This window comes from Mustela putorius, unplaced genomic scaffold (assembly GCF_011764305.1).
Source record: "Mustela putorius furo isolate JIRA1106 unplaced genomic scaffold, ASM1176430v1.1 tig00000873_pilon_pilon_pilon, whole genome shotgun sequence".
Classification (NCBI taxonomy): domain Eukaryota; kingdom Metazoa; phylum Chordata; class Mammalia; order Carnivora; family Mustelidae; genus Mustela; species Mustela putorius.
In genome coordinates, this window is record NW_025421504.1 from 7479965 (window position 1) to 7505010 (window position 25046).

Here is a 25046-nt window from a genome sequence, read left to right on the forward strand (position 1 = left end):
CTCTTCCCGTGGGCGGGGTTACCGGTCGGCGCGGCCGCGTCGCGCCACTGCGCAGCCTCGAGAGGGCGGTACCACGGCAGCTGCGACATGGGGGGGCGCGGAGCAGACGCCGGAAGTAGCGGTGGTACGGGTCCCACCGAGGGGTACTCACCGCCGGCAGCGTCCACCCGCGCCGCGGCTAGAGCCAAGGCCCGAGGGGGTGGGCGTGGCGGCCGCCAGAACACAACACCCTCTGTTCCCTCTTCTCGCGGAGCCGCGCCGCGTCGCTCCCCTCCACCGGCTGCCATGAGCGAGCGCCTCCGCCCCAGGTGAGACCACAGAGACCCCCTTCGTTCCCAACCCCTCGGCGGGGCTGGAGCCAAAAGGGCGCGCGAAGCGGGGGTCCGAGCAAGCGTGGGCCCTGCGGGTCTCCTTTTGGGTGCTCTGCGGCCCCGGGGGAAGAGGGAGAGGGATGCGCAAGTACCTGGTCCCTGAGGTGCTAGGAGGAGTGACTCGCTGGGTCCGCGTCTCCCCCCACCCGTACCCCGTCTTTTTTTCCCTACTTGGAATGCAGTCTGAACGGTCCCGGAAGAGAGACAGTGGCCCTAAAGCTTCCTTGTCCTAAATTTAGGAGGGTGGGGGGATGGGAGGAATGTCTGATCTTTGAGAGGGAGTCCCTAGGACGTCTTTGAGGGGCAGTGGCGGGGAGCTGCCGTCTCCCCAAGGTCAGAAAGGATTGGGTTGAACTCTGCAGCAGGGAAGGATGGGGCTAGATGGAAGCATTGGGGCCCTCGGACGGTTGTGAACATGGAAGGGCAGACGACCAAAGTGACTTGGGGCATTGACAGGCAGGATTCTAAACTGTTTGGATACGGAGCCGTTTGACTCCGAAGGCGGGAGGTAGGGCTTGTATCGCGAAGCTCTGCTTTCCACGAAGCGTGGCCTCAGGACCCTCGTCTTCACCTAGGGGTGCTGTTCTTGCTTGCCGTGTGCAGAATAGAGTCGAATCGAGCTGCCTGCTTGCTTTCTTTTCTCGTTTCCTCCTGTAAGGGGGTGTGGAGGAGAAAGTTGGGGTTGGGTACCCCAAATGAAGAGAAGCAACTTGACTTCGAATTAGAAAAATCCCTCATGGTGGAATTTGAAGTGAAAAACCTATAGATCCCTAAGTCCAACACTGTCCCTTTTCTGATGAGGAAACACTTAGAGAGCTCAGCTGGTTTACTCGAGTCTTTCCAGGTTCACCAGTCTTTCGCTCAAGTGAATAAGATAGGTTTCCCTTGGTAGATTATGCTGAATCTTGTTCATATTTTCATTGGCTTTGAATGTAATTGACAGTCTTCCCACAAAGGTCTTGCTCTGGAGGATGGTTAATTAAAGGAAAGCATCCTGAGGTTATTTGCTCCAATAGTGAAGCTCTAGGTTGGCCCATATATCTGCATTGGATTATTGATTTTGGTATATAGTGAGTGGGGCATAAAGCCTGCTTGTATAGAAAGTAAGAGTGGACTAGATTTGAATTTGGGGGCCGACTTGCTATTGGAATTAGGAACAAGTTCCTTAGGCAAGGTAAGCCAGACCTAACTGTCATTGTTTTCCTTCCCAAACCCAGTTTATACTTCTAATAGTCTCTTGTGATGTCTCCTATCTGAAAAAGTCTAAATATTTCCTACAGAAATACTCCTTTTATCTCTCACTGGGTAAGCAAACCTGAATGGGCTTATACTGGTAGCAGATGCCTTTTATCTAGTACACAAATAACCTCAACATGTTTATACTGGTAATTTCATTGCTATTTAAAAAAAAAACCACGTGATTTGGACAGGGGTTTCTTACCTGCTTTTCACCCCATGTTTCATGGAGTGTGATGGACCAGCCCTGCCAGCTCCTGTTGTCAGAATATCTCCAAGTCGGTTCAGTGTCCTGGATCTGTTTCCTCAACTTGAAGATGAGGGGTTGGTCTGAGATGGTCATTTTTCAGACTGTTATAAAATATACTGAGATAACCATAGAGGGGTAGATGTATAACAAGGAAACCCCTACTTTAACCAAAACAAGTCCTTTATTTCATATATATATTGAATGATTTTTTTTTTCCTGATAGAAAGGTTTCTCTTGCTATATAAAAAAAAAAGTTTGAAAAACACTAGTCTCCATACTCTTAAGATTTCTTTTATGCTCAGTGTCTAGGAGATGACTAGAAGACTGGAAAGAAATGAAATGAGTGGTGATGTAATCAGCCATCCTTAAAAGTAACAGATGCTAAACAACAATCTGTAACTAGATGCCTGGGGAGAACATAATCAATTATATGGTGGCGGCTAAAATTATAACCTGGTCTGTGGTATTAATGTGGAAGGCTGTAATCTGACTTTGTGGATACGGTTGAACATGAAACTGTAATCTTGGCAATCATTAACAATATTGTTGAAAGAAGAATGTTTCAAGGGTGGAATCTACATAGAGCTTAGAAAAAGGAGAAAGAACAGGAAGCTCATTCTTAATCCATACCATCCAAAGGAGAGGGCCTCCTGCAGCGGTGATTGGGGGTACCGTGAGAAAGCTGCTGATTATGAGGCAGGGATATTTCATGGGACTTTTCCCAGAGTTTAGTTTAAATCTGCAGAACCAGCCCATCCTTTCTGTACTCACATCCTTTTTGTCCGACAGCCTCCTTGACGTTCATTTTCTTGTCACTGCAAAGATGTGCTATGGATTATAAGTGAGGAAATTGGGCCGTTGGGGTCAGGCTCATAAGTGTTAGAGTGGTTCAGCTGCCCAGAGCACAGTCAGTTGCTGGCATATTGGTAAGAGAAGAGTTTGGGGACCAGCATTTGGTGAGTTTCCCTGGGGTGGCATGTGACATTCTGTCGGATCTTGTTCTGTTCACTGCATCTCTTTTCCAAAAAGATTCTCTGGTCATGTTAGGGTGAAAGTAGTAATTATTTGGTTCAAATCTGTGGTAATAGCACATCCATTTAAATGAGTATCAAACCTGCTTTTCACCTAGTTTTTAACCCCCACATACTTAAGAGTAATGTGCAGTTAAGATCTAGTGACCTGAGAGAAGTGTTAGGGAGCAGAAATGATGATCTTAGAAATGGCTGAGTCTTAGAATGAGGTCACCAGAGCCCTTTGCAGGTTGGTTAATGCTTGATCAGAACCACCCACTCACAGTGTATTGTTCCCAGCCTAAGCTGGGTCTGCACTCGTTAATAGATGTATTCCGAGTACAGGAGTGTCTCCAGATACAGGGCGTTGAGCTAAGGATGATAACTTAGATGTTCTCCAGTATCAAGACTTCCAACTCAGAACCTTGGGATTATGGGCCTGCCCTACCATGCCACACTACTGGCATAGAAAGTGTACGACTGTATAGAAGATACTCAGTGCTCAAATAAATACTTTGCTCAAATTCAGTACCTGCCCAAGAGCTGTCTTTCCTCTAGCTGTAGAAATTTGAATCTTTCAGAGCTTTCCTTATAGTAGATTATGCTGCTTTGTATAAATTGGCCTCTTGCCAGTGCTGTCCAGTGGCACTTTCTGTAGTGATGGGAATGCCCTGTGTCTGTGCTATCCAGTGCAGTTGCCCCTAACTACCTGTGGCCTTTGAACACTGAAAATGTAGCTAGTGTGACTAAGGAACTGGATATTAAATTAAATGTAAGTAACCTCATGTGGCTAGTGGCTGCCATATTGGATAGCACAGTTCCGGGCAGTTTGCCTTCAAATGATACCTCCTCTAATTTATTTCTATTTTCTGTCTCCTAATCGGGGCCGTAGACATCCTTCCAGGAGCATTTAATTCTTTCATCGAATACATACACATTTTGTCTCTTGCACATCTGAGAACACTGAGGTAAATGTGTGGATTTTCCTTAAACCTTTAAATTTTGAGCAGCTTGTGCTGCAAACTCTAATAATCTGGTGACGTAACATACAGTACTAGGTGGTGCGGAGAGAATAATGGAGTTACCGTGCGCCAGAGCGGCCTTTCCGGTGACGGTGGGGAAGAGTGATCCAACGCTTTAGGGGCACTGAGCTTTTGTTGCATGTAATAACTGGGGGGAAATCGGGGATGAAAGAAAACTGCAGATCAGAGACCGCACGAATCTCTGATGCTCTCCCTGTGTAGCACCATTTTCGTGAGGATTTTAGGGGTACGCGGGCAGAGACAGCCACTCCTGACTTACATACTGTCCTGTGGAAGGGAGTAAGATGCGGTAACCTGAAATGGGGATTTCAGGAAACGCAGAGGGAAGATAACCTCAGTTAGGTGGAATTTGGAAGCTTAGTCATTAGCGTCCCCCCGCACCTGCTTGAGGCATTTAAAGTCGCCAGGCTTCTTTTTAGAAATCAGTTGCACTCATTTAAGCTCGCCCCAACTGCTGCTATTTCGTATTTTCGTTCTTCGTGCCTAACGATGGTGTACTTCCAACTTTTTACCTGTTGGGATAGTGCGTATGATGAATTCTGTTTTCTCAGGAAAGAGGGCAAATTTGTTGTCATGATTTACAATTTTAAGTGTCTAAAAGATGAATTGTTGGATTTTTCTTTTTCCCCTCCCTGTGATCTAATTTCAGGAAAAGGAGAAGGAATGGCAATGAAGAAGACCATCATCTCCCCCCCCAGACCAAAAGGAGTAGTAGAAATCCTGTCTTTCATGATTCCTGGGACACAGAGGTAGGAAGTGTGGTCAGAATTTCTGCTGTTTTCATTGACTTGAGCTAAATAACCCAGTTTCTTCTTGTAATTAAAATTATTCTTTGAATAAATAAAAGTCATCTTACTTGATTGTGGTGGTTTCAACTTTTTTTGAGTCATGGCCCCTTTGAGGAAGCTGTGCACCTTCTTCCCAGCAAGGTGGCGTATGTCTGCACATAGTAGTACACACAGAACTTGTTAGAAGTTCCACGGACCTTTGAAAACTCATCTTTGAGCTGTCTAGCTGAATTTCAGGAACCAATTATTTTCTAGTAATTTAGGAGCCATTAATTATCCTTAAGTTTATTTTGTTGCAGTCATGCACATATCTTTATGAGAAACTGTGTAAACATTCAGAGTAGATAACGTCTGTGCACACATAATCCTATTTTTAAGTGTTATTGCTTTTTTTTTGCTTTTCTTCTTCTTTTTTATCATGTTGTTCTAAAAGAGCTCCTGTGGGAGGCAGGGTGGAGGGGAGTGAGTGGGAAGAGAAGGAAAGAGCTCCTGAAGTTCTGGTTTCCTGAAAAGAGAGCTTCAGTGTGGCACCTGTGGCAGAGTTTCTGTGTGCACCCCAAGGGCTGCCCTTCAGGGGTCAAGGAGGCTAACATTCAAATGACGTCTCTGTTACCGCAAAATTGTGACCCTTAACAAGTCATCACCATTATTGAGAAGTTCCTCACTGGCAGAGATCCCCAAGCCCAAGTCTCATAACTTAGAGCAGACCTCTGTGCATCACAGAACTGTGCGTATCACAGTTTTTGCACAACCAAAATAATTTGTACTTTAATTAGTTCTCGATACTAGGATTTGACCTACATCCAGTCTTTACGGGAAATCCAGAGTTACTCCCCCCAGGGGGCGAAGAAATCCGTTAATGTGTAGGTCGTACACGTTCGGGGCCAGTAAATGAACAAGTACAGATTAGCTCCTTCGGTGTGGAGATTTGAGGTCCTGTCACTCCTGTCCCCCTTTTAAAAGTCTGCTCTCCTGCTTTCTTTTTCTTACGTTTTGAAAAATGATTAACAGAAAAGCAGTTGAGCTTTTGTTTAATGTGACAAATCAGAGGATGAAAGAAAAGCAGAGATTAGAGGCTTCCCTGAGCATCCAGTGATAAAACTGTGACAACAATTGAGTTTCCATTTTTCTTTTGGATTATAAGTCTGTGAAAAGAGTGTGCAGGGATTACTTTGACCGCATCAGTGTTCCTTTACCTGTGTCTCTGTGCAAATCCTGCCAAGTGGTGTTTACATTAGTTCAGAGGTACTGTCGGTCTAACTCTTTTGTATTGATCATTTGTGCTGTTTACGGTTCTGATGCCTGAGAACAGGATTATAAATTGTCATTTAAAAAAAAAGGAAACACTTCTGATCTTGTATTTTCAGTAAGACTCTTAGTAGTTTTGTTTTAATTGCTGTTTATAGAAAATGGTCTTTACTCCCTGTCTAAAACCTGTAGCATTGGTATCACAGAAGCAAACCATGTATTGTTGTTTTTCAATGTTTTGGTTCATGTGTCTTGTTCTTACTTGTTCAAAGAAATGGAGCGGCTGAACCACTCTGTAATCATTAGTCTGAAAGATGGACTAGCCTGCCTTTGTTAGAATTAATAGGCCACGCAGGCATTTTTTATTTGTTGTCATATCTGAACTCACTGGTAGACCCCGTGTGGACGGTTATGGCCGTCCCCTGCAGCCCTGTTGACTGACCAGTCACCAGTGCTTTGAATGTGTGGCCACTTGTGTTGTGCTTGTCTGGGGTGGAATTAACCAGTAGAGAGGCTGAGTCAACTGAGGGAAGGCTAGAGAAGCAAAAAGCAGGAGAAAACCTTTAAAATGGAAAGTTAAACCCTGAATAATTGAATCTGCACCATTGGAATAGATTGTTACGTTTATAGCACAAAAATAACAGGTTTAGGGGCACTTGGCTGCTTTTTGATAATTGTATATGAATAGAAAATAATAAAATGATTCATTATTAGTGGATTGTTAGTTTTGTAAATTAACGTAATCAAATGTTAATGAAAATGTTTTTATTATTTTTTTAATTTTTAAAGATTTTATTTATTTTTCAGAGAGAGAGCAAGAGTGAGAGAGTGAGCGAGCACAGGCAGGGGGAGCAGCAGGCAGAGGGAGCAGCAGGCTTCCTGCTGAGCAGAGGGCCCGATGCGGGACTCGATCCCAGGACTCTGGGATCATGACCTGAACTGAAGGCAGATGCTTAACCGACTGAGCCACCCAGGTGCCCCCAAAATGTTATTTTTAAATTCTGAGGTGGGGCCAGTGAGATAGTTTCCTTAAGCCTAACTGAGTGAAGAGAAACTGTTTCTTGTGTCTTTCCTGAAATACTTCCAGTAATTTTAGAATTCTTTTTCTTGTGACTTGAAGAGCTTTCATTTGGAAGGAGTTTGCTTTAATTCTGAGAGGATTAAATTAAAGTTTTTTTTATAATTAATTGCCAACATTACATTTTTCTCCTAAATGTAATAATATTGTCAAGTACTGGGGGAAAAGGTATTTGAATTATGTCGCAAGTAAATCACAGTTATCTGTAAAATGGAGATAGTGTATCCCTCTTTCCCTAGATACTGTTGGAGGGGAAGAATGTGAACTGACTTGCCAGATTCGTTACATAAACAAGCTTTTAGTCTACTTGTGCATTTTCTTCTTGTCATTTTTGTAGGCGGTATTATCTCTGCTTTTCAGATGGGAAAATTGGGGCACAGAAAAGTAAAGTAGTTTGCCGAAAGACACCCAGCTAATAAGAGGCAGAGTCCGTGAGCCCAGAGCTTGGCTGGTGCCTTTGCTCCTGACCGTGGTATGTGCTGTTGCACGAAATACGGGACGGAAGTTCTGAGAGATTTTGCTAAATATATTCAGAGGCAGCTCGGTCCTAGACTTCTCTCACATCATGGGAACAGAGAAGGGTAATTTTCCTCCTCCTGTCTTAGCTGGAAAATATTTTTCCAAGTAAATGTTATTTACTTGGTACAATATTTATGTATTTATTTGGGTACAGTATTAGCTTGAAAGCAATTTTAGATCGTTAGCTAGAAAAGGTGAAGAAATAGGGGTCTGAAGGTTTTTTTCAAAACTCTTAATTGGTGTTGGAAACGAAGACCTTTAATCTTAACTTCAGTGACTTGTATTTAATGACTTGTGAGCCTTAGGATGCTATTTTAAAGTTGAGATATAATTTACTGGTATGGGAGCAAATTTTTTTGTAACACCGTGCGAGATGAATGTATAAGTCAGGCCATTTTTCTCTTCATTGAGCAAAAAGTGAAATCGTTTATCAATTTGTGTCTCCTGCTGGGTCCTGTACAAAGGCAGTGACATTCCCTGATCTTGGACAATTATTTGGATGGGTAAAAACAAGCGAGATTTAACTTTATTTAAATTTGTTCTCTTAGGGTTGGTCTTATTGGTTTGAATTTTATCTTAATTTGTAGTAGAGGAATGCTTTTTGCTTTCAGTTTTAATATCTTTATCTACAGTATACCCTAGATGTTTCCACATAAACGAGGCTTCTTTCACGAAGGTGCATGCCTTGGAAAAGGTGCTGCTACCTGAGTAACTAGAAGCAGAACATTTTTAAATGTTTGTTTTTTTAAAGATCTTTAACCTACCAAGACCATTTTAATTTTTCAGATCACTGTAGAGTAACAAGGAAGGAGTGAGAGAATGTGGAGGAACAACAGGAGTGGCTTACCTTGAGTATTGAGTAGCCTCTGCCTTTATCTTTCCCTGCTAGAAGGGGAAAGTTTTCATGTCATAACCCTAAAATCCCATGGGTATTATTAATGCGACTGCGGGAGACCTGACCAAAAAGTAATAACCAGGGAACCCGTGTATCATTACAATTAGGGTTCTCCTAAGTCCATTTATCTTAACTACTAAGAATTAGCTGAATATTAGGTGATTTTTTTTTTTAATAGCGTGAATTTAGATGACAATGAGAATATTGAGTATAATTTCTTTAAAAGTATCTTAAGGCTTTTAGTTTTTTGCCCATTCTTTCTTTTTTAAATATTTTGTTTATTTGACAGAGAGAGTGAGAGCAGGGGGGAGGGGCAGAGGGAGAAGCAGACAACCCTCGGTGCAGGGAGCCCAACGTGGGGCTCTATCCCAGGACCCTGAGATCATGAGCTGAGCCGAAGACAGACACTTAACTGACTGAAGTCCCCCCCTGCCGTGCCCCAGTTTGTGCCCATTCTCATCCTCAGTCAGTTGTAGGGTAGTAGGTGCCTTCTAAGAGACAGAACTGGTTTTGGTGATGAAACTATTAGGGTATGTGTCTGTTTAAAAACCCTATAGCAGGGCGCCTGGGTGGCTCAGTTGGTTAAGCAACTGCCTTCGGCTCAGGTCACCGTCCCGGAGTCCGGGGATCGAGTCCCGCATCGGGCTCCCAGCTCCACGGGGAGTCTGCTTCTCACTCTGACCTTCTCGCCTCTCATGCTCTCTCTCACTGTCTTCTCTCAAATAAATAAATAATCTTAAAAAAATAAAAAAACCCTATAGCAAAAGAACTCTGAAATAACCTTCTAAAATGGTCTATTCAAAGTGAAGAAACAGGCCTTTCCAAAATGAGTCTGGTTTTCGCATATGTTTAAAGAAACCGTGCTCACAGTGCACGTCCTCACAGGGTCAGTAATACTTCGCTTCAGCCCACAGCATAGAAAGCTGCACGAGGTGGTTGGTTTGTAAAGAAATGAGCGTATGTACCCACATGTACGTGTTTTTCTACAGGTCGGGGTTATTTTTTGGCCTGTTGGTTTTTAAAAACAGTGAAGTGATTGATCATAGGACATTTTAGTTAGGAAGGAACTTAAAACATCGTGCAGTTCTGCTTCAGCCTATAAGGGAAACAGACATAGAAAGGATAGGCTACTCCCTCGGACACAGAAGAGTGACCGCCTGCATTGTCATTCCTTGTAGTCAGACATAACAGTAGCCCACTGAACTCATTTGGAATCTTACAGCCTCCCTGATGATAGCATAGCAGACCTGCAGCTCTCTGAAATTGCTGGCGCTTCGGAAGCACAGAATTTTCCGGTGGATGCTCTGACAGGCTTGGCTAAGGTCATCTCTTGCACTTACTCCAGCCTCTGCTGCGGACTTACGCGGCACTTGATGGTGACCCTAGGAAGGGCGTGTGGTGAGCCGGAGTTCTTCAGTCCTTTGAGGCTCACATAAACATAAAAGCACCAGTGAATGGGGAGCTGGAAGGGATGGGAAGCTGGGGTTTGAGAGAATCAAATACACTGCCAGTCTGCTTTTCTCATTAGGAAGAAAAAGCATCCAGCTCTAGGTAGTGAATAGACACATATATTCTGGCTCTCCTTTGATGAAGCAGAGGGACTCAGTAATTAATATTCCTGCCTGGAGGCCTTTCTAAAGATTATCAGCGGGGATCGTCTTTAGAGTTGTTTCGGGTACACACGGCTTGCCTCTTAAACTGATTTACCCCTTGGGAAAATGGAACTACTTGTAGGCCGAGGGTCCTGGACCTCTGCTGTCTAATTCGAGCCCTGTGGGCTGAGACCATGAGCTCGTCACTGTCCCTGTCCTCTGCGGCAGAGCTGGGCCAACACGGGCTCCTCCTCTCTGCCGAGCAAGCGGCCCTCCGCTTTTCTTTGTCTACTCTGCCTCCTGGCCAAGGCCCCTGAACGCCTCCCTCATACGCCTCCCTTCTCTTACAGTCTCTCCAGCATGGTGTCCCCGGACACGAGCCCACAGAGGTATCTGTCCCTTCCTCGTGGGTCCCCTTGCCACCCCCAGCCCGCCCGCAGGCTCCGCCCCACCTTTCCCTGCAGCCGGCCCGTCCCTTCAGCCCGGCTGGCTGGGGTCCCGCCTGCCTCCCCTTCTTCCCTCCCTTGATCCGGTTTCCTTCCCAAAGCCCCTGAACCGTCCTCAAGGCTCGCCGTGCTCTCCCCACTCAGCAGTCCTTGCCAGCTCACTTGTCTCCTTCATTCCTTGCTCCCGTCTCCCTTTGGGCTGTGGCGCATCCCCTTTGATTTGCTTTGCTGTGGGCCTGCCTTCCTGCTCTCCTGCTTGAAGCCTGGGGCCCTCCCTTCTGCGCAGAGCTCCGAACCGGTCTTAGGTGCGGACTTCAGGGCGCTTGATCATCGAGCTGTAACCCCTCCTGGATATTTTGTCAGACTGACTGTGCCTGGGGTGGCCCGCCACACCACACTGTTAGCTTTCCCTCCCCAGACATTCCTTCCTTCTGATTTGCTCCTCCTGTGCTCTCGTTTGGCCACGGCCTGCTTGCGGCAACGCTTCCCCATCTTCTAGACCCGGGTCAGATACTTTTCATTTTACGGAGGCTCTCCTAGTTCTCTCAGCACCTGTTGCTAGATTGCCGTCACGGCTGGAGCGGTGACACGAGGATTGTCCTCCATGGCTGGGCTGCCAGCATAGTCTCGGTCAAGCCCAGCACATTCCTGTTGAATGATTAAGCCGCCCTAGTGAAATTGCCATCTTGTACACAGCAGGCACGGGGACATTTGTGTGGACAGTGCTTGGCCTTCAGAACAGTCTGTGCACGCTCGAGCCAGGTTTTCCAGAGCCACGTGGGGCCCTGGCAGGTGCACATTTTAAAACAGCGCACGGGTGATTCCCGAATAGGCTGAGTCGTGATCGTTCTCTTCTCCGCCTGCCCTGGCATCTGCACTTAGAGGGACGCCCTGGTGGAGCTCACGAGTGCGCAGGCGAACCTAGAGCCCTCGCTGTGCACGCAGATCTTCTCCATGGACTAGCAGTTGCCTTGGTGCATTTAGAGAGACCCTGTTGGTTGGAATTGGCACAAGTTTAACTTTATTGTGCTTGTACGTGTAGATGGTTTTTATTTCACGGAGTGTGACCTTAATTCTCTTTCGATTTGTGATGTCAGTCTGTCTTGAAAATACCTGGGTCAGATGTCAGCAGGAAGCCTAAACCGAAGTCCAGAGGAAAGAGAAGGAGCTTTGTAACCGCCCACCGGGACGCGTGGTCTGCTGAGTGGGCTCCCTGAGGTGCAGGGGACAGTTCGACGACTCTTTCTTAGTCCCCAAGTCTGAGAAAAGACTTCTTAAGAACAGTATTAGTAATGAGGTAACTATTTCTGTCCCAGTTTAGCAGCTGTAATTTTTAAAACCGTGTACTGTAAAGGGTGCGCCCTCCCAAGCACTGTGATACTGCAGAGATCCACTAAGTGAGGAAAATACAGTTTCTCTTTCCATCTCAAGTTTTTTTGTTTTATAACAAAATGTTCAACTTCTGTGCAGATCTTAAAACGTGGACAGAGGCTTACTTTTTAGGGTTAGGAGAAAATAATGGTCTTTCTCTTGTCCCATAAAGTAGGCCTGACTGACTGTTCAGACAGACAATAACTTCCCAACTTCTTTGACCCTCTCCCACAGGAGTGTTTTATTTTGTGACCCAGCACACACTAAATATATTCATGAGCAGTAAAACAAGTTTCACTGAGTGGTTCCCCTTTTCATATTTCACTCTGTTTTCTTTTCCTATGCTGGCTGCAGTTTCAAAACCCCTGGTTCATCCCTAGAGAGTGAGATACTCCTAAAAGCTTCCCTCGTAGTGGAAAGACTGGTCACAAGTGGTAGAAAATAGGAACCAACGTGTCTTTTGCAGAGATGTTTTGGTTTTACCTTTGATGGCCGTAGTACGTAGGTAACGTTTTGTAAAGGTTAAAATAACACGTAGAGGCCATTAACCCTGATTCTTGGGTTCAGATAGTCCGTCTTCTATTAGTTTCAAAATAGCATCAGCCCACTCAATGCAAGTGAATACAACTGAAGCAGTTTTAGAGGTTCTTAAAGGAGGAAAAAAACAGTCTTCTGCAAATCTTACAACATCAGTGTACTTTTTAAGTTCTCTGTCTTGAAGTTAGAAGTACCTGAAGATTCGATCTGCTTTGTAGCAACATTTAGTTCTCTTACTTATGACCAATTTGCTTCCCACAGAAAATCTTTTTTTGTAGAAGCTATAGAAAATAAAAATACTGTAAAAAATGGAAGGTCCAAATTCTAAATATTCTCGCATATATATCCTTCCAGACTGTTTTTGGTGTATGTAGATGTCTATACTAAAGAAAAACATTTAAAAAGCCAGCTGGCATTCTGTACATACAGTTTTGCAACCTGTAAAAAAAATGTTGGAGATGTCTTTCCTGGTATATATATATATACACCTCTATTATTGTTAATAGCTGAGTAGAGTTTCATTGTTAACAACTATAATTTATGGGGTATATTTTATATATATGTGTTATAATCAGTTTCTCTGTTATTGAACATGGAGGTGATTCTCACTTTTTCACCGTTATAAACAAAGCCACGTTAACCATTTGTGTACCTGTCTTTGTAAAGTTGGTATAAAACATGTTTTTATGCAAGATTTTTAAAACGGACTAGAAATCACAGGTATGTCTTTTCACTTTTCATGGTATTGTAGAGAAATTTTTTCTAACCTGTTTAAAGAACTTTTACCCTTTCTCAGAATAGTGTCACTTTTGCTATTATAGTGTGAAGTAAATTTTGAGATGGAAACTTGACTTACTAGAAACTGATTCTAGTTCTTGCCTTAATTTTCAGACAGTACCTGTAACGAAAAACAGTAAAGAAAACAGACTAAGAGGAAACAAAGTGTTCTGCGCGGTGGGTTTCATATTTAGTGTAGTAGCTGACTCGTTAACTGTTCACGACCTTACCAGGTGCAGGAGCTCCACACACAGGGGCTGCTCACCTCTACGTTAGGAGAAGCTTTTTTTTTTTTTTTTTTTAATATTTCTTTCCCCCTTTTTTTTTTTTAAGATTTTATTTATTTATTTGAAAGAGAGAATGAGAGAGAGTAAGCATGAGAGGGGGAAGGTCAGAGGGAGAAGCAGACCCCCTGCCGAGCAGGGTGCCTGATGTGGGGTGTCCATCCTGCGATTCCAGGATGATGACCTGAGCTGAAGGCAGTCGCTCAACCAACTGGGCCACCCAGGCACCCAGGAGCAGCTTTTATGGAAGACAGTTTTTGGTTTTGAATTGTATTTTACTTCGAAAGTCTTTAAGTACATTTTTTTAAAAAGATTTTTTATTTATTTGAGAGAGAAAGCATGCACTGGGAGGGGGAGGGAGAGGTAGAAGCAGATTCCCCACCGAGCAGGATCCATCCCAGGACCTTGAGATCCTGACCTGGGCCAAAGGCAGTGACTTAGCCCACTTGGCCACCCAGGCCTCCTGGTCTTTAATTGCGGCTGCTGCTGCTAATCCTGCGATCTGACTCCATTCAGCCCTTCACAGTGCTCTTCCTGTTTGTGGTTTTTTGTGGAAGACATACAGGTGGTCTTTCACCACATGTGGGCAATGGGATGTGTATGCTGTGAAGTAGCTCCAGATGACTTATGGGCCATGGTGTTTCTCCTTTACGTCTTAGGAAGAACAGATACCCTTCAGGGACATTGCTTTCTCTCCTGGTTCAGACATGTTTCTGTGCATATTGTTAGGTGCAACTTTTGCTCAAAAATGGATAAACTAGTATTTTAAAAAATCACTTTTAAAGTATCTATCTGGAAACATAATTTATATATTTTTATAGTAAAGATACATAATAACCACATTGTAAGACTTACAGTAAAGGGTAGGAAAGCAAGAAGCAACTTAATCCCTCCATTTGAATACTATGGCCAGTTTTTCCCCAGTCTGTCTTATGTATAGACTTTACAGAGTTGCATGCAGACTTTCCAAAACGAATGTCTTTGTATAAGGAAGCCCGAATTAGATAGATCTAAGGGTGAAGTTAAGAAAAGTGCGCACCAGATTATTAATTACTAGAATCCTAACTTTCTCATGCATTGATTCTTTCCACTATAGTACCGGGCTGAGTTATGAATGGAGGAAGGGCACTGTCGGTCATTTATTTGAAATGCAATACTTAAATTGTAAAATAAACCATCATTCTGAAAGGGATTCTTACCATTGCCTTATGTTTTGAGAACCCTAGTTTTTAGGGATCTCTGAGTAGTTTCTTCAAGACAACTAAGACACCGAATCATATTTGTTACACTAAAAAAAAGAAATAAGGCACACGTGCACACATATGTCAAACTGCAGAATTGCCATTGTAACTTTAGAAGAAGTACGTTGTACTTTTTCAAGATAGGTGTTCTGCGTTCAGAGAATACCATTTTGTGTCCCTGAGATGAGAACCAGGAAACTGTCTCAGATGTTTTTAAAACTCGTGGCCAGAAGCCATGTTGTGTTAATGACACTTAAATCCTGTCCCCGTGGTTGATACATTTCCCTTGGAGGCGGAGAACTTCCTCCTTTGAAATGAATGATGAAAGCAGGTAGAGAAGATGTGAAAGGAATTAGGATGTAGTTGAAGAGCTTTGCAGTCTGAAGGCCCGAACCTGGACCCTGCCGCTTCCGGGAGTGTGAGGGGGATCCTAATCCCACTCAGCCTTACGAGACAGTCACAGGGATGCAATGACGTATCGTAGGTGCGCGTACTTTGTCTAGCTGCAAAGCCACTGATTTTGGTGCCGCTGCTCCTCACACCCAACGGGAAGGAGCTCTTACACGGGGTATTATAAATGACACCACAGAAGTTCTTAAGAAACCAAACAGCCTAATCGCCGTCCTGTTTCTTCTTCCTTCCAGTCTTCAAGCAGCGACAGCGGTGGGAGCAGCAGCAGCAGCAGCAGCAGCAGCATCAACAGCCCGGACAGGGCGAGCGGGCCGGAGAGCGGCTTGAGCCACATGGCTGCCGGGTCCGGCCCCAACACCCCTCAGCCTGTTCCTGAGCAGTCTGCACTGTGCCAAGGCCCTTACTTCCACATCAACCAGACCCTGAAGGAGGCCCACTTTCACAGCCTACAGCACCGAGGACGGCCTCTGACATGATGTGCCGGCAGTTTCTTGCCTTCTGTGAAGGGACAGCGCTGTGCAGATTTGATATTTCAACTTACGATGTTTTAAAAAATTGCACAAAAATATGCCTGTTGGCTTTTCAGTCTATATTTGAAATAACAGGTCAACAGGCCGTTGTTTACTTGTGGTTTTGCTGCACTATTGCGATTTCAAAGGGGCTTTGAAGCAATTTTTTATAGGATTCTTTTGAGGGTGGGTCTCAAATCCATGTCGAGGTAATGGTATGAGGAAATCTCATCTGTGTGTTGAATCCATAGTTTGTCCAGTTCAGACCGATTTCCAGATCTGTCAATTAGAAATTCTACTTTATGTAAAAAGGCCTTTTAAAAAATGCGGGATCTTCAATTTTTTAAATTCAATAAACTAGTAAAGAGTATCTAGTTTCCATGAAAAAAACCTAAGTTGTTTTCCAAAATACAGAAAGCTTGATTCAGTCTTGCACTGAAACTAATTGCCATACTACCTCTTAGTATGTAGACGTCCTGTTGAAAGTACTCTCTCCTCTGTAACAGGAGAACAATCAGATCCAAGTTAGACTGTGTCAGTGAAGCAGCCTTGCTAGTAACTATCTTCTCTCTTTGTTATATATTTGTATTTCCAGAGAGAATGTCTTTCAGACTTGTATACCCGGCTCACTTCCGCTACCGTTACTCCAAAGCCTCCATCTCAGACTTAGTAGGAAACAGGGCACAGTTCGGACAGTTGAGGAGTATGTAATGACCTTTGTCTCACTCACTGACTTGTTCTATCAGCAGTTTCCGTGATCTTGCTGGGAATCCGCTTTGGGGTTCAAGAACTAAGGCGCTGGGGAATGCTGACCGACTGTAAGCTATCTGAACTGCTGTCTCAAGTCACAAGTGTTGTGAAACCATTGGACAAGGAGTCACTGTATGCGTAAAGAAACCCCTAATGGTACTGGGTGGCCACATTCCACTGTTGAAACTGGAAAGACTGGTGTGGCTTAGAAACAAACAAGCAGAGGCACCGTTAGCAGAAATGATGTAGTATTTATTTAGAGAGAGACGGATATGTTCCCGTGTTATTTAGTCATACTAGAGAGCCAACCTAGCTTGAACAACGAAGGCGTGGACGCGTCTTCTTCCTCACTGACCAGCTGTCGGAACAAGGAGCCAGGCTGTGCTGGGTCACCCGCTCGGGAGAGTGCCGGGGGGACAACCTGCCATGCATGTAGAGGAAAGTGCCTTAGAGTCTACCCAGACCCTCCTGCCTGCTCACACCCGCCACGGCACGCGGAGTCCACACGGCACACACAAGCGGATCTCAGAAGCATGGATAGCTCTAGCCAGGGGACTCTGTGCTTTGTCAACCCTGACAAAGGACATAGGGGACAAAATGGGATCTTATGGGACAGAATGAACATTTGAAGAGGAGGACTATCCTAGGAAAAGGGTAAACATAGGTACCTCCTTTCTGTGGTCTGAGCCTCTCCTACGGACAGAACTTATAGGTCAGTACTTGAAGCAGAGAGTCAGGGTTCTGGGGGAGCTCCAGCCGCCCCGGCCTGCGGAGGGGAAGGCCTGGGCGGGGAGCCTGTGCTTTTTCACTCTCGCCTCCCATGTTGTACAACCAGATGTTTGAGGCAAAGTTTGGTCCTACTGGGTTTGATGGCAGGGAAAGTGGAAAGGACACATTGCTAGCATATTCTGTCCCAAGAGGAAAGCAAACAGAACTAGATGCTATGAGAAGACAAGCCGTCTGGGCTCAAGCACACGCGTACACGACACAACTCAGAAATACCCAGGAGGGCTCCTGCGGGCCTAAGAGATGGCAGTCGACTGAAATAAAACGTGTATTAACAACATGTCAAACTCGAGGAAGCAAATTCCCTTTTCTCCCCACCCAACTGCAAGAACTAGGAAGATGAAGCCACTGCAACAAAACAAGTTGTTTTTTTCTAAACAAGTACAGTGGTAGTGCTGGGTTAAGCGGTTACCTCTTCCACCCTGCGAACAGCAAGAAATAAACTCCATCCTGTCCTGTTTTCTACAGCCTTGGCAGCCTGAGATAACGTCTCTATTATGAGGCTACTTGATAGTATAAATGGGCATCGTTTAAAACTCCTCTCAGCTCAAGCTAGTGAAACCTTGTACTTCTATATTGCGCCGCCATTAAAAGCAGCATTAGTGCATTTTGTCCTCCGGTTCTTTATCGATTACTGAAAGGGGAGCTCATCGGGCGGTTTGGTGGGAGACAGGGACCGGATCCCCCGGGTATGCCCTTTGCTCTCGGCACTTACCTGGGCTTTGGTTTCGATGTTTCTGCTGGTTGATTTGGCCTTTCGGGCACTTGTCATGCTCAGTGGAAGAAGGCCAAACCTCCAAGACAAGATGAAGAATTTCAGTGGCATGAACAGGAAGCTCGGGGGCCCTCACACAAGCTCTGGCTCCTCACCTGATCTGACTCGACGCCAGCGGCAGTATGTTATGGGGTTCTTGCGAGTTGAATGTGCAGCTCCGGGGGGTGAAAGGATTCTCTGTTCCAGTGACCAGTCCGAACAGAACCTGACAGACAGGAAGTGGGGCACAGGGACAGGCAGGGCTTGTCCCTGTCCAATTAAAAAGAGAAAATCCCTTCTCTTGTTTCTCACTGTCCTTTTGGGGAATGTTCCTTGCAGCATGTTTACGCTTTAGAATTACCTTTTTCACTGCCCACAGGTCAGAATCCCAGAGTCACATCGCTCTTTCCGAGGCCTCGATAAAACCTCGTTAATCCTTACCTACAGCTGGAGGGCTGCGATCACGGCGGCCTCTGCAGTGAGATTTTAACCTAATCCTCTTTCAGTCCTTCCAACTAACCTGAGCTATTTGCATCCCGGCCCCCTCCCGACGCTGCCGAAGCTGCCAGCCGGAGTACTAAGGGCTGGAGCGGATTCACACCGCCGTCTGAGCCCGCGGCTCTGCGTTCATGCTGAGCACGTCTGGGACTTACAGAAGTTCGCTGCACCAGGCGGTTAAGGTTGCTGTTGAGGTGCGGCGTGAAAACATCCAGGTCAAATGGGTCAATGAGCGCCTCTAGATAGTCAGCCACTTTCTCAAGTCTGGAAAGAGGAGTATGATTATTCTTCACATTTTTTTTAGGTCAAAACCCAACCTTAATGGCATTTCAGTGCTAATGAAACCCCGTATTTGGATTTATTCTTACTTGCTGGCTTGGTAGCACTTGTCACTGCCCATCAGGCTTGGGTAATCCTCAAAAGTTTTAACCTGCCTGCTGAGATGTCTGAGTGAAGTCCTTTCCTTCCTCATGTCAGCGACAGAGTCAGAGGCTCAAATTATACCCGAGGGTTGGTAGGCTGACTCAGAAGAGAGAGGCCTGAGATTCCGCCCACCGCACTTGACCATGGCATTTACCAGCAGGTGGCCATTACTCATCTAGCTGGTCATGCGAGCACTTCCTGGTTAAAGCCAACAGCTAATGCACGACAAGAGGCTGTCTCTTGGTGGCTTTCTGGAAAGGAGCTGTGTGTCCTCAGCAGAGGCGGCCCTGGCAGTGCCTGCTGGGGCACGCGTACCTGGAGTCTTGTCTGTTGCGGCCAGTCTTCACCTCCTCACCCCTGGCCGTCAGAACAACACTGAGACAGCGCAGATCATAGAGCAGCTGCAGGGCCCGATTCTGGGTCATTGGGAAGGCGCCTTCTTTCTGCAAATGAATTTCCCGTCCCCACCCAAGAAGGGAGAGGATTTGTAACGGGAGCAGAGTAAACAGCTTCATGTTTTAGTTTGGGATACAGCTTGTTGCTTCAGAAGCACCAGCTTTGTGTACTCAACAAGGGCAGTTTGATGTCACAACAATGGGTTTTGTTCAAAACTTGGTCTTAAACCAAACTGAAAACCTTCAAACAAAGGCTTCGGGTGCTCCAGACTGCCCTTTTTGAAGAAAAAAAATCTGTTGTATGAAGGAGAGGCATTTTGTGGAAGCTCAGGAGAGAAGATGTCCCTGAATTCTCTCCCAGGTCAGGAGCTGGTGCTATCTTAAACGTATCACTAATGAAACAGGAAGATCCACGGCAGGCAGAATATTCCAGGGAAGGGGTGAGGGCGGTGGGGGGCTGGGAGACAGGAGCTCGCTCAGGCGAGCACCTCTGTGTGCCACATGCTGCCCTGGGCACGGTCACCCGCCACTCCTCCCAAGCAGTTCTCCAAGTGACCACACTTGACCCCAGAAAAACCAAGAAAGCTTCGTGATTTGTCCAAGGCTACAGCACATACGCGGCAGTGCTGGGGTTGGACACCAGGCCTTTTTCCCTTCCCACTGAACTGCCTTTTAGTACGGACCTGCTTGATGCTGGGGAGGGGGCATGATGAACTTGCAGAACGGGAAGCCACTACCGATTAGCCGATTAGCCTGCACTGAGTGTAGACACTTGGAATCCTTGCTGGGAACTGCCCAAACCCGAGGGAAAAAACATCAGGTTTTTAGAGGGAAAAAATTCAAACACCTACCTTCACCTGTTTTTCTTCTGCAAGTTTCTCATAGGCAGCCAGCACTTGGACCATACAGCTTTTCAGCATCTCCTGCAGTGTCACTTTTGGCAAAGCGTGGCCTCCAACCCTATTAATTTCCTGGCAGAGGCTAAACAGGAAGGACTGGACGTACCAGGATGGCTACAAGAACAAAGGACTGTCGAGTCAGTGACCTGCTGCCACTGAATGAGACGTGGTAAAAGTGGGTCCACTAATCCTTACTAGGCTCATGCTCCAGGACCTGGACCTCCCAGGCACCCCCTCCAAGCTGGCCAGTTAATAGATAAAAGTGACCATCGCTGTCACTGCTCTGGTGGCTGGGGGCTGACCTGGCAGGTGGCATTATGTGTTATGCTGTTTTCACTTTGGGGCGAGCAGCTCTCCAACAAGCAGAGCCCAGGCTACACAGGAAATAATCATTAGCTGACAGTCCACTACCTACTTGGCCCAATGTCTACTCCTCCCATGGCAGAAAGTTACCAATACCACTTTTGGCTCTTTGAGGAAGCTGTATTTTGCCTGATGTTCCTGTCTTTTTCCTCTCTGCAGAGCGGGCTGTTTGGCCCAGTCCATCCCATAGGTGCTCTCCTGGGGGCACCCGCTCACCTGTACAGGAAGTCGGATTGTGGACGTGACACTGCTGCCGGACTCGGCCTCCTCTTGGATTTCTAGTTCATCCCAGCTGGTGGCTGTGGCCAGGACTGAGCCGGCATCATCCAAAAGTAACGACTGGGTGAATCCATGAGCCAAAACCTGGTAATAAAAGGCAGATAACCAACAGGCCACTCAGCTCCTTTACGGACTATCTCAAACTACTTGAGTTCTCTTCAGCCCAGCTTCTGCTGCTTCAGTCACGTGCAGGGTGGCAAGTGGAAACGTCACTCTCAGGCTGATTACGTCACTCTCAGGCTGGTTACGTCACTCTCAGGCTGGTTACGTCAGCCTTGGGAATTTTGTAGTAACTACCTTACACATGTCAGGGGCCACCCCTGAAGACACCAGGGGAGACTGCAGGAAATAGGACATTTGGGTGGAAGAGGGGGGAATTTAGACCCTTGTCCAGGGAGGTCTGTCATTCTTATCAGATGGAAGGACAAAAGGCCAGAGTTTGTGTCTATAAAATCTAGGCTAAACATTTGAATGGAAAAGGTTTTTACATCTGTGCTGTCTCACTACCCCAGAGAAGTGGAAGCATCTGAAGTAAGAACTCTTACTCCCTCGAGCACGCGACGCAGTGAGCACTGGGTATTATGTAAGATTGATGAATTCCAGCCCTGTACCTCTGAAACCAGTAATACGTTGTATGTTAATTAACTGAATTTAAAGAAACAAATTAAAAAAAAAAAATAGAAGTAGACTGGAAAGTCAAGCTATGCCAAAGCTACACATGCCATCTTTGTTACAACTGACATCTCCCTAGTTCAATACTTACAGGTACATCACAGAGATATAAAATAAAATAGGTTTTATTGAATTTTTCTCAAAAGAAAAAAAGACCTGCCTGCGCTGGCCAGCCTGGAACATGACGGAAGGGAGGCAGGATGGGGCTGCCTGGTGAGCACAGGAAGACGGTGTGCGAGTCACTCACCTTCACAACTGCTGAGCTCCAGACACGGTAGCCCATCACGCTCTGCTGGAGGAGGAGTTCCTTAACTTCCTGCCACTTGGTCTCCACAGGAATTATTTCCTGTGTTTTCCCCTTTCCTTGTTTTTTCAGAGCCCTGGGATCCCTTGCAGGTTTCTCGGAGCTCCCTGATTTTCCCAAGATGCACTGCTTCAGATGGGGACACAGGTCTCCCAGAGACTGGCAGAGTCTGGCCATGAAGAGCACCGCAGGCAACTTGACACCGCCGAGGACATCCTGCTGCCCCTGCATGGCCTGCTCGGCGCCCTGCAGCTCTGCCTGGACGCGCTCTGTGATGTGCTTGATGCATGCCACCGAGTGGGTCTGCAGCGTCTCCCGCACGGTCCCAGCATCCGCATACCTGTCGAAGGCACAGCCCTTGGCAGGCCCGGGGGAGATGTCCTTGGTCAGGGACGTGTCCGTGGAGGGGAGGTAAGCCAGGAGGTCATCCAGCTTCACCTTCAGTTTAGAATCCAGTGCAGAGCAGAAGTTCTGGACACAAGGGCTGATGGCCTGTGCTTTCATGGAGAGCCCGCTGCTGGCCAAGGGCCCTCGGTGCGCCACGCTCACCCAGGCGGCGTCAGGAGGCAGGTCTTGTGGGCTCTCGGACCACAGGAAGAGAGACATGTTGTGCTCAAAGTAGATGTGCTTATTGGAACTGGAGCTGCTGGCATTGCCCTCAAGCTCCTGCAGGGCCGAGACGAGCAGCTCCTCGGAGCTGGTGGAGATGGAGTCAAACCCTTCTTTGGTCAGAGTCTGAAAGAAAGCAAGAGAGGAGTTCCAGTCAGGACTCCTGTCAGGAAATCTGCCCCAAGCGGCAGTCCATCCCGGCACTCTGCGTGTTCTCCAGCATGCTCAGGAGGATGACGCAGTGGTGGCAGAGAAAGGAGTCGTCACTGATGGCTACAGACGCGTTCCCGATCAGGTGACAGAGGCGTGGTCTCGTTCTGCACCAGAGTCTGGATCTCTGCTCATTTCTATGGTTCATTTTCCAGAAGAGCCATCCCTAAGTCAGTCAGCCGAGAAAGAGTACACTCAGGAGGGGACCCAAGTTCCCCCAGTCAAAAGCTTGTACTAGGACTGGCCAGGAGCACCCGGACCATGTGATCTCCTCACCTGTAATCGGTCCAGGAACAGCTGCTGCATCAGATCCTCCCAGAACAAGAGCGGCTTCTCGAGAAGCCGCTCACATATCACCTCCCAGCTGTGACTGGTGGATTCGCTGGTAAGTAGTTTCCATATGGCATCGCGGACCCCTGCGAGACCTTGCACGTTCTTCACGTACGTAAGCAGGTTGGTGATCCCGTTTTTAATGTCTTCGTTACACCTGCGACAAAATCATTTTTCTTGGATCTGATTAGATTCACGGTTTTCACACCTTTATTAAGAAGAGCAGCAGGGGCGCCTGGGTGGCTCAGTGGGTTAAAGCCTCTGCCTTCGGCTCCAGTAATGATCCCAGGGTCCTGGGATGGAGCCCTGCATCGGGCTCTCTGCTCAGCAGGGAGCCTGTTTCTCTCTCTCTCCGCCTGCCTCTCTGCCTACTTGTGATCTGTCTTTTAAATAAATTAAATTAAAAAAAAAAAAAAAAAAGAAAAGCAGGACTCCACTCGAAAACCTCTACCTGGGTCCCCACATTAGTACTTGTATCTCTTAGGGTTTTTATAAATATGTATAAACAGCATTTCTGGTGAAGTTGGGGGTGAGGTCCACCCTCGCCTCCCTGAGGTATCTGTTTGGAAGGAAGTCTAGAGCCCCCTGGAATGGGGGCCGGTTAGCCCCAACTGTGAAGAACCAAAAATGAGGTCGTCTTTCAGGTATTACCTACAGGATTTAATATTCTGTGTAAGAGTTCAGCCACTCTTAAGTTTTTATTTAAATGCAGTGGTTTGTGAAGCCATTCCAGGGGGCTCTAGACTTCCTTCCAAACAGATACCTCAGAGAGACGAGGGTGGACCTCACCCCCAACCCAACTTCACCAGAAATGCTGTTTATACATATTTATAAAAACCCTGAGACATACAAGTACTAATGTGGGGACCCAGGTAGAGGTTTTCGAGTGGAGTCCTGCTTTTCTTTTCTTTTTCTTTTTTTTTAATTTAATTTATTTAAAAGACAGGCTGAGCCAGTGATTGGTACGACCCAGAGGGCACATGCAGAGCACTCTCTGGATGATCACGTCTCTCCCTCCTTTCTCAGTGGCCTCACTGGCCCTCGTGTGGCTGCATGGGTGGTCCCTGCCGGCCTCAGGAAAGTTCTGGCTACTCACATGTGGATCCATCTCCGCAGCGTGTCTTTCAGGTACTCCTGGCTGATGGGCTGCGCCAGGGTCCGGAGCGCCGGCTGGAAGTGGACGACAGATGCCGGCAGGTGTCTGAACCAGCTGCAGAGCTTCATCTCCTGCAGAGCGCCGGTGCCCTTTCCTAAGAGAAGGCCCAGTGACAAGTCATCCGGGCCGTCCTTTGAAAGGCATGTTAAAAAATGGACCTAGAAGCAATTTCCAAAAATCATCTAGTCTTCCTCTGGGCATGTCAGCCTGGACCCCTGGGACAGGAAAGTCTAGAATGTATGTTCATCAGGGGACTGGCAGCTTCCCGCCAACTCTGGGCACCCCAGCAGACAAGGGGGAGGACAGGGAGGAAGAAGTGGGGACAAGGCAGGGAGGGAAAGCAGTACTGAGCGCTCCACGCTCGGCCCTCGAAGCTGTCACCAGGGGACAGTCTCCCTTTCCTCACCATCCTCCGGCCAGCGGGAAACCCCGCACCTGGCTGGTGGGCTGCAGCACCTCAGAGGTGTCTTCCCAAGAAGGACACAGGCATCTGTGGGGTGACTCTGGGGGGGCCCCTTCACTATGTTCTGTGCGTGAGCGAGCACCTCCAGAGTTGGAAACACAGGAGTCCTTCTAGGGTCCTTTGCACTTGTCATCCAAAGCCATGATAATTAGCCCACACTCACCTTGCACGAGGGGGTAAAGCATTAGGTGGAAGCACCGAGAGGGAAGCCAGGGCATAAGGAAGTGGCTCCCTCAGAAGATAAAGAAAGCCCAAGGAGAGGCTACATAATACATCTGTCTCTCTGAAAATGACCAGGTGGCTGTCTTCATGTTGTTTCTCTGCTACCCTTGGCTGGGCCTCCTCCACCTGGCCTGTGTTCTGGAGCACCGAGGCAGTCCTCTGCCATCCTCTCTTCTTCCTATCATGGCCCCACAGCTTCAGACAACAGCCATGTGCACAGATCTGTCTCCAACCGGACCTCTTATTGCTGTTCTGGACCCACAGTCACCTGCCCACTCCATATTCCCGTTCCAGGGGCTTAACTGTCCCTAAAGCAATATTTTCTTA

The 25046-nt window shown here is 46.7% G+C and overlaps 2 protein-coding genes across 4 annotated transcripts in view; one reads left to right on the forward strand and one right to left on the reverse strand.

The window, feature by feature from the left end:
* The first annotated feature begins 2 nt into the window (after nucleotides 1-2).
* On the forward strand, nucleotides 3-17749 carry FAM104A (family with sequence similarity 104 member A). 2 transcript variants are annotated; one of them, XM_004749051.3, is made up of 4 exons: nucleotides 3-308; nucleotides 4560-4659; nucleotides 13276-13338; nucleotides 15331-17749. In XM_004749051.3, the coding sequence occupies exons 1-4, from the start codon at nucleotides 88-90 to the stop codon at nucleotides 15571-15573; spliced, it is 627 nt and encodes a 208-aa protein (XP_004749108.1). In that variant the 5' UTR covers nucleotides 3-87; the 3' UTR covers nucleotides 15574-17749. The 2 variants fall into 2 exon arrangements, with proteins under 2 accessions (XP_004749108.1, XP_004749109.1); XM_004749052.3 differs by lacking the exon at nucleotides 13276-13338 and having other exon boundaries at nucleotides 16-308.
* COG1 (component of oligomeric golgi complex 1) overlaps nucleotides 16588-25046 on the reverse strand; it is a 13304-nt gene continuing 4845 nt past the window's right edge. For both annotated transcript variants that reach the window (XM_004749058.3, XM_013054473.2), the window contains 10 exons: nucleotides 23975-24128; nucleotides 22825-23035; nucleotides 21673-22464; nucleotides 20691-20837; nucleotides 20064-20225; nucleotides 19133-19260; nucleotides 18550-18658; nucleotides 18013-18122; nucleotides 17858-17936; nucleotides 16588-16777 (listed from right to left, as the gene is read on the reverse strand). In XM_004749058.3, coding sequence (XP_004749115.1) covers nucleotides 16640-16777; nucleotides 17858-17936; nucleotides 18013-18122; nucleotides 18550-18658; nucleotides 19133-19260; nucleotides 20064-20225; nucleotides 20691-20837; nucleotides 21673-22464; nucleotides 22825-23035; nucleotides 23975-24128 — 2030 coding nt within the window. In that variant the 3' untranslated portion in view covers nucleotides 16588-16639. The remainder of the gene's footprint in view (nucleotides 16778-17857; nucleotides 17937-18012; nucleotides 18123-18549; nucleotides 18659-19132; nucleotides 19261-20063; nucleotides 20226-20690; nucleotides 20838-21672; nucleotides 22465-22824; nucleotides 23036-23974; nucleotides 24129-25046) is intronic.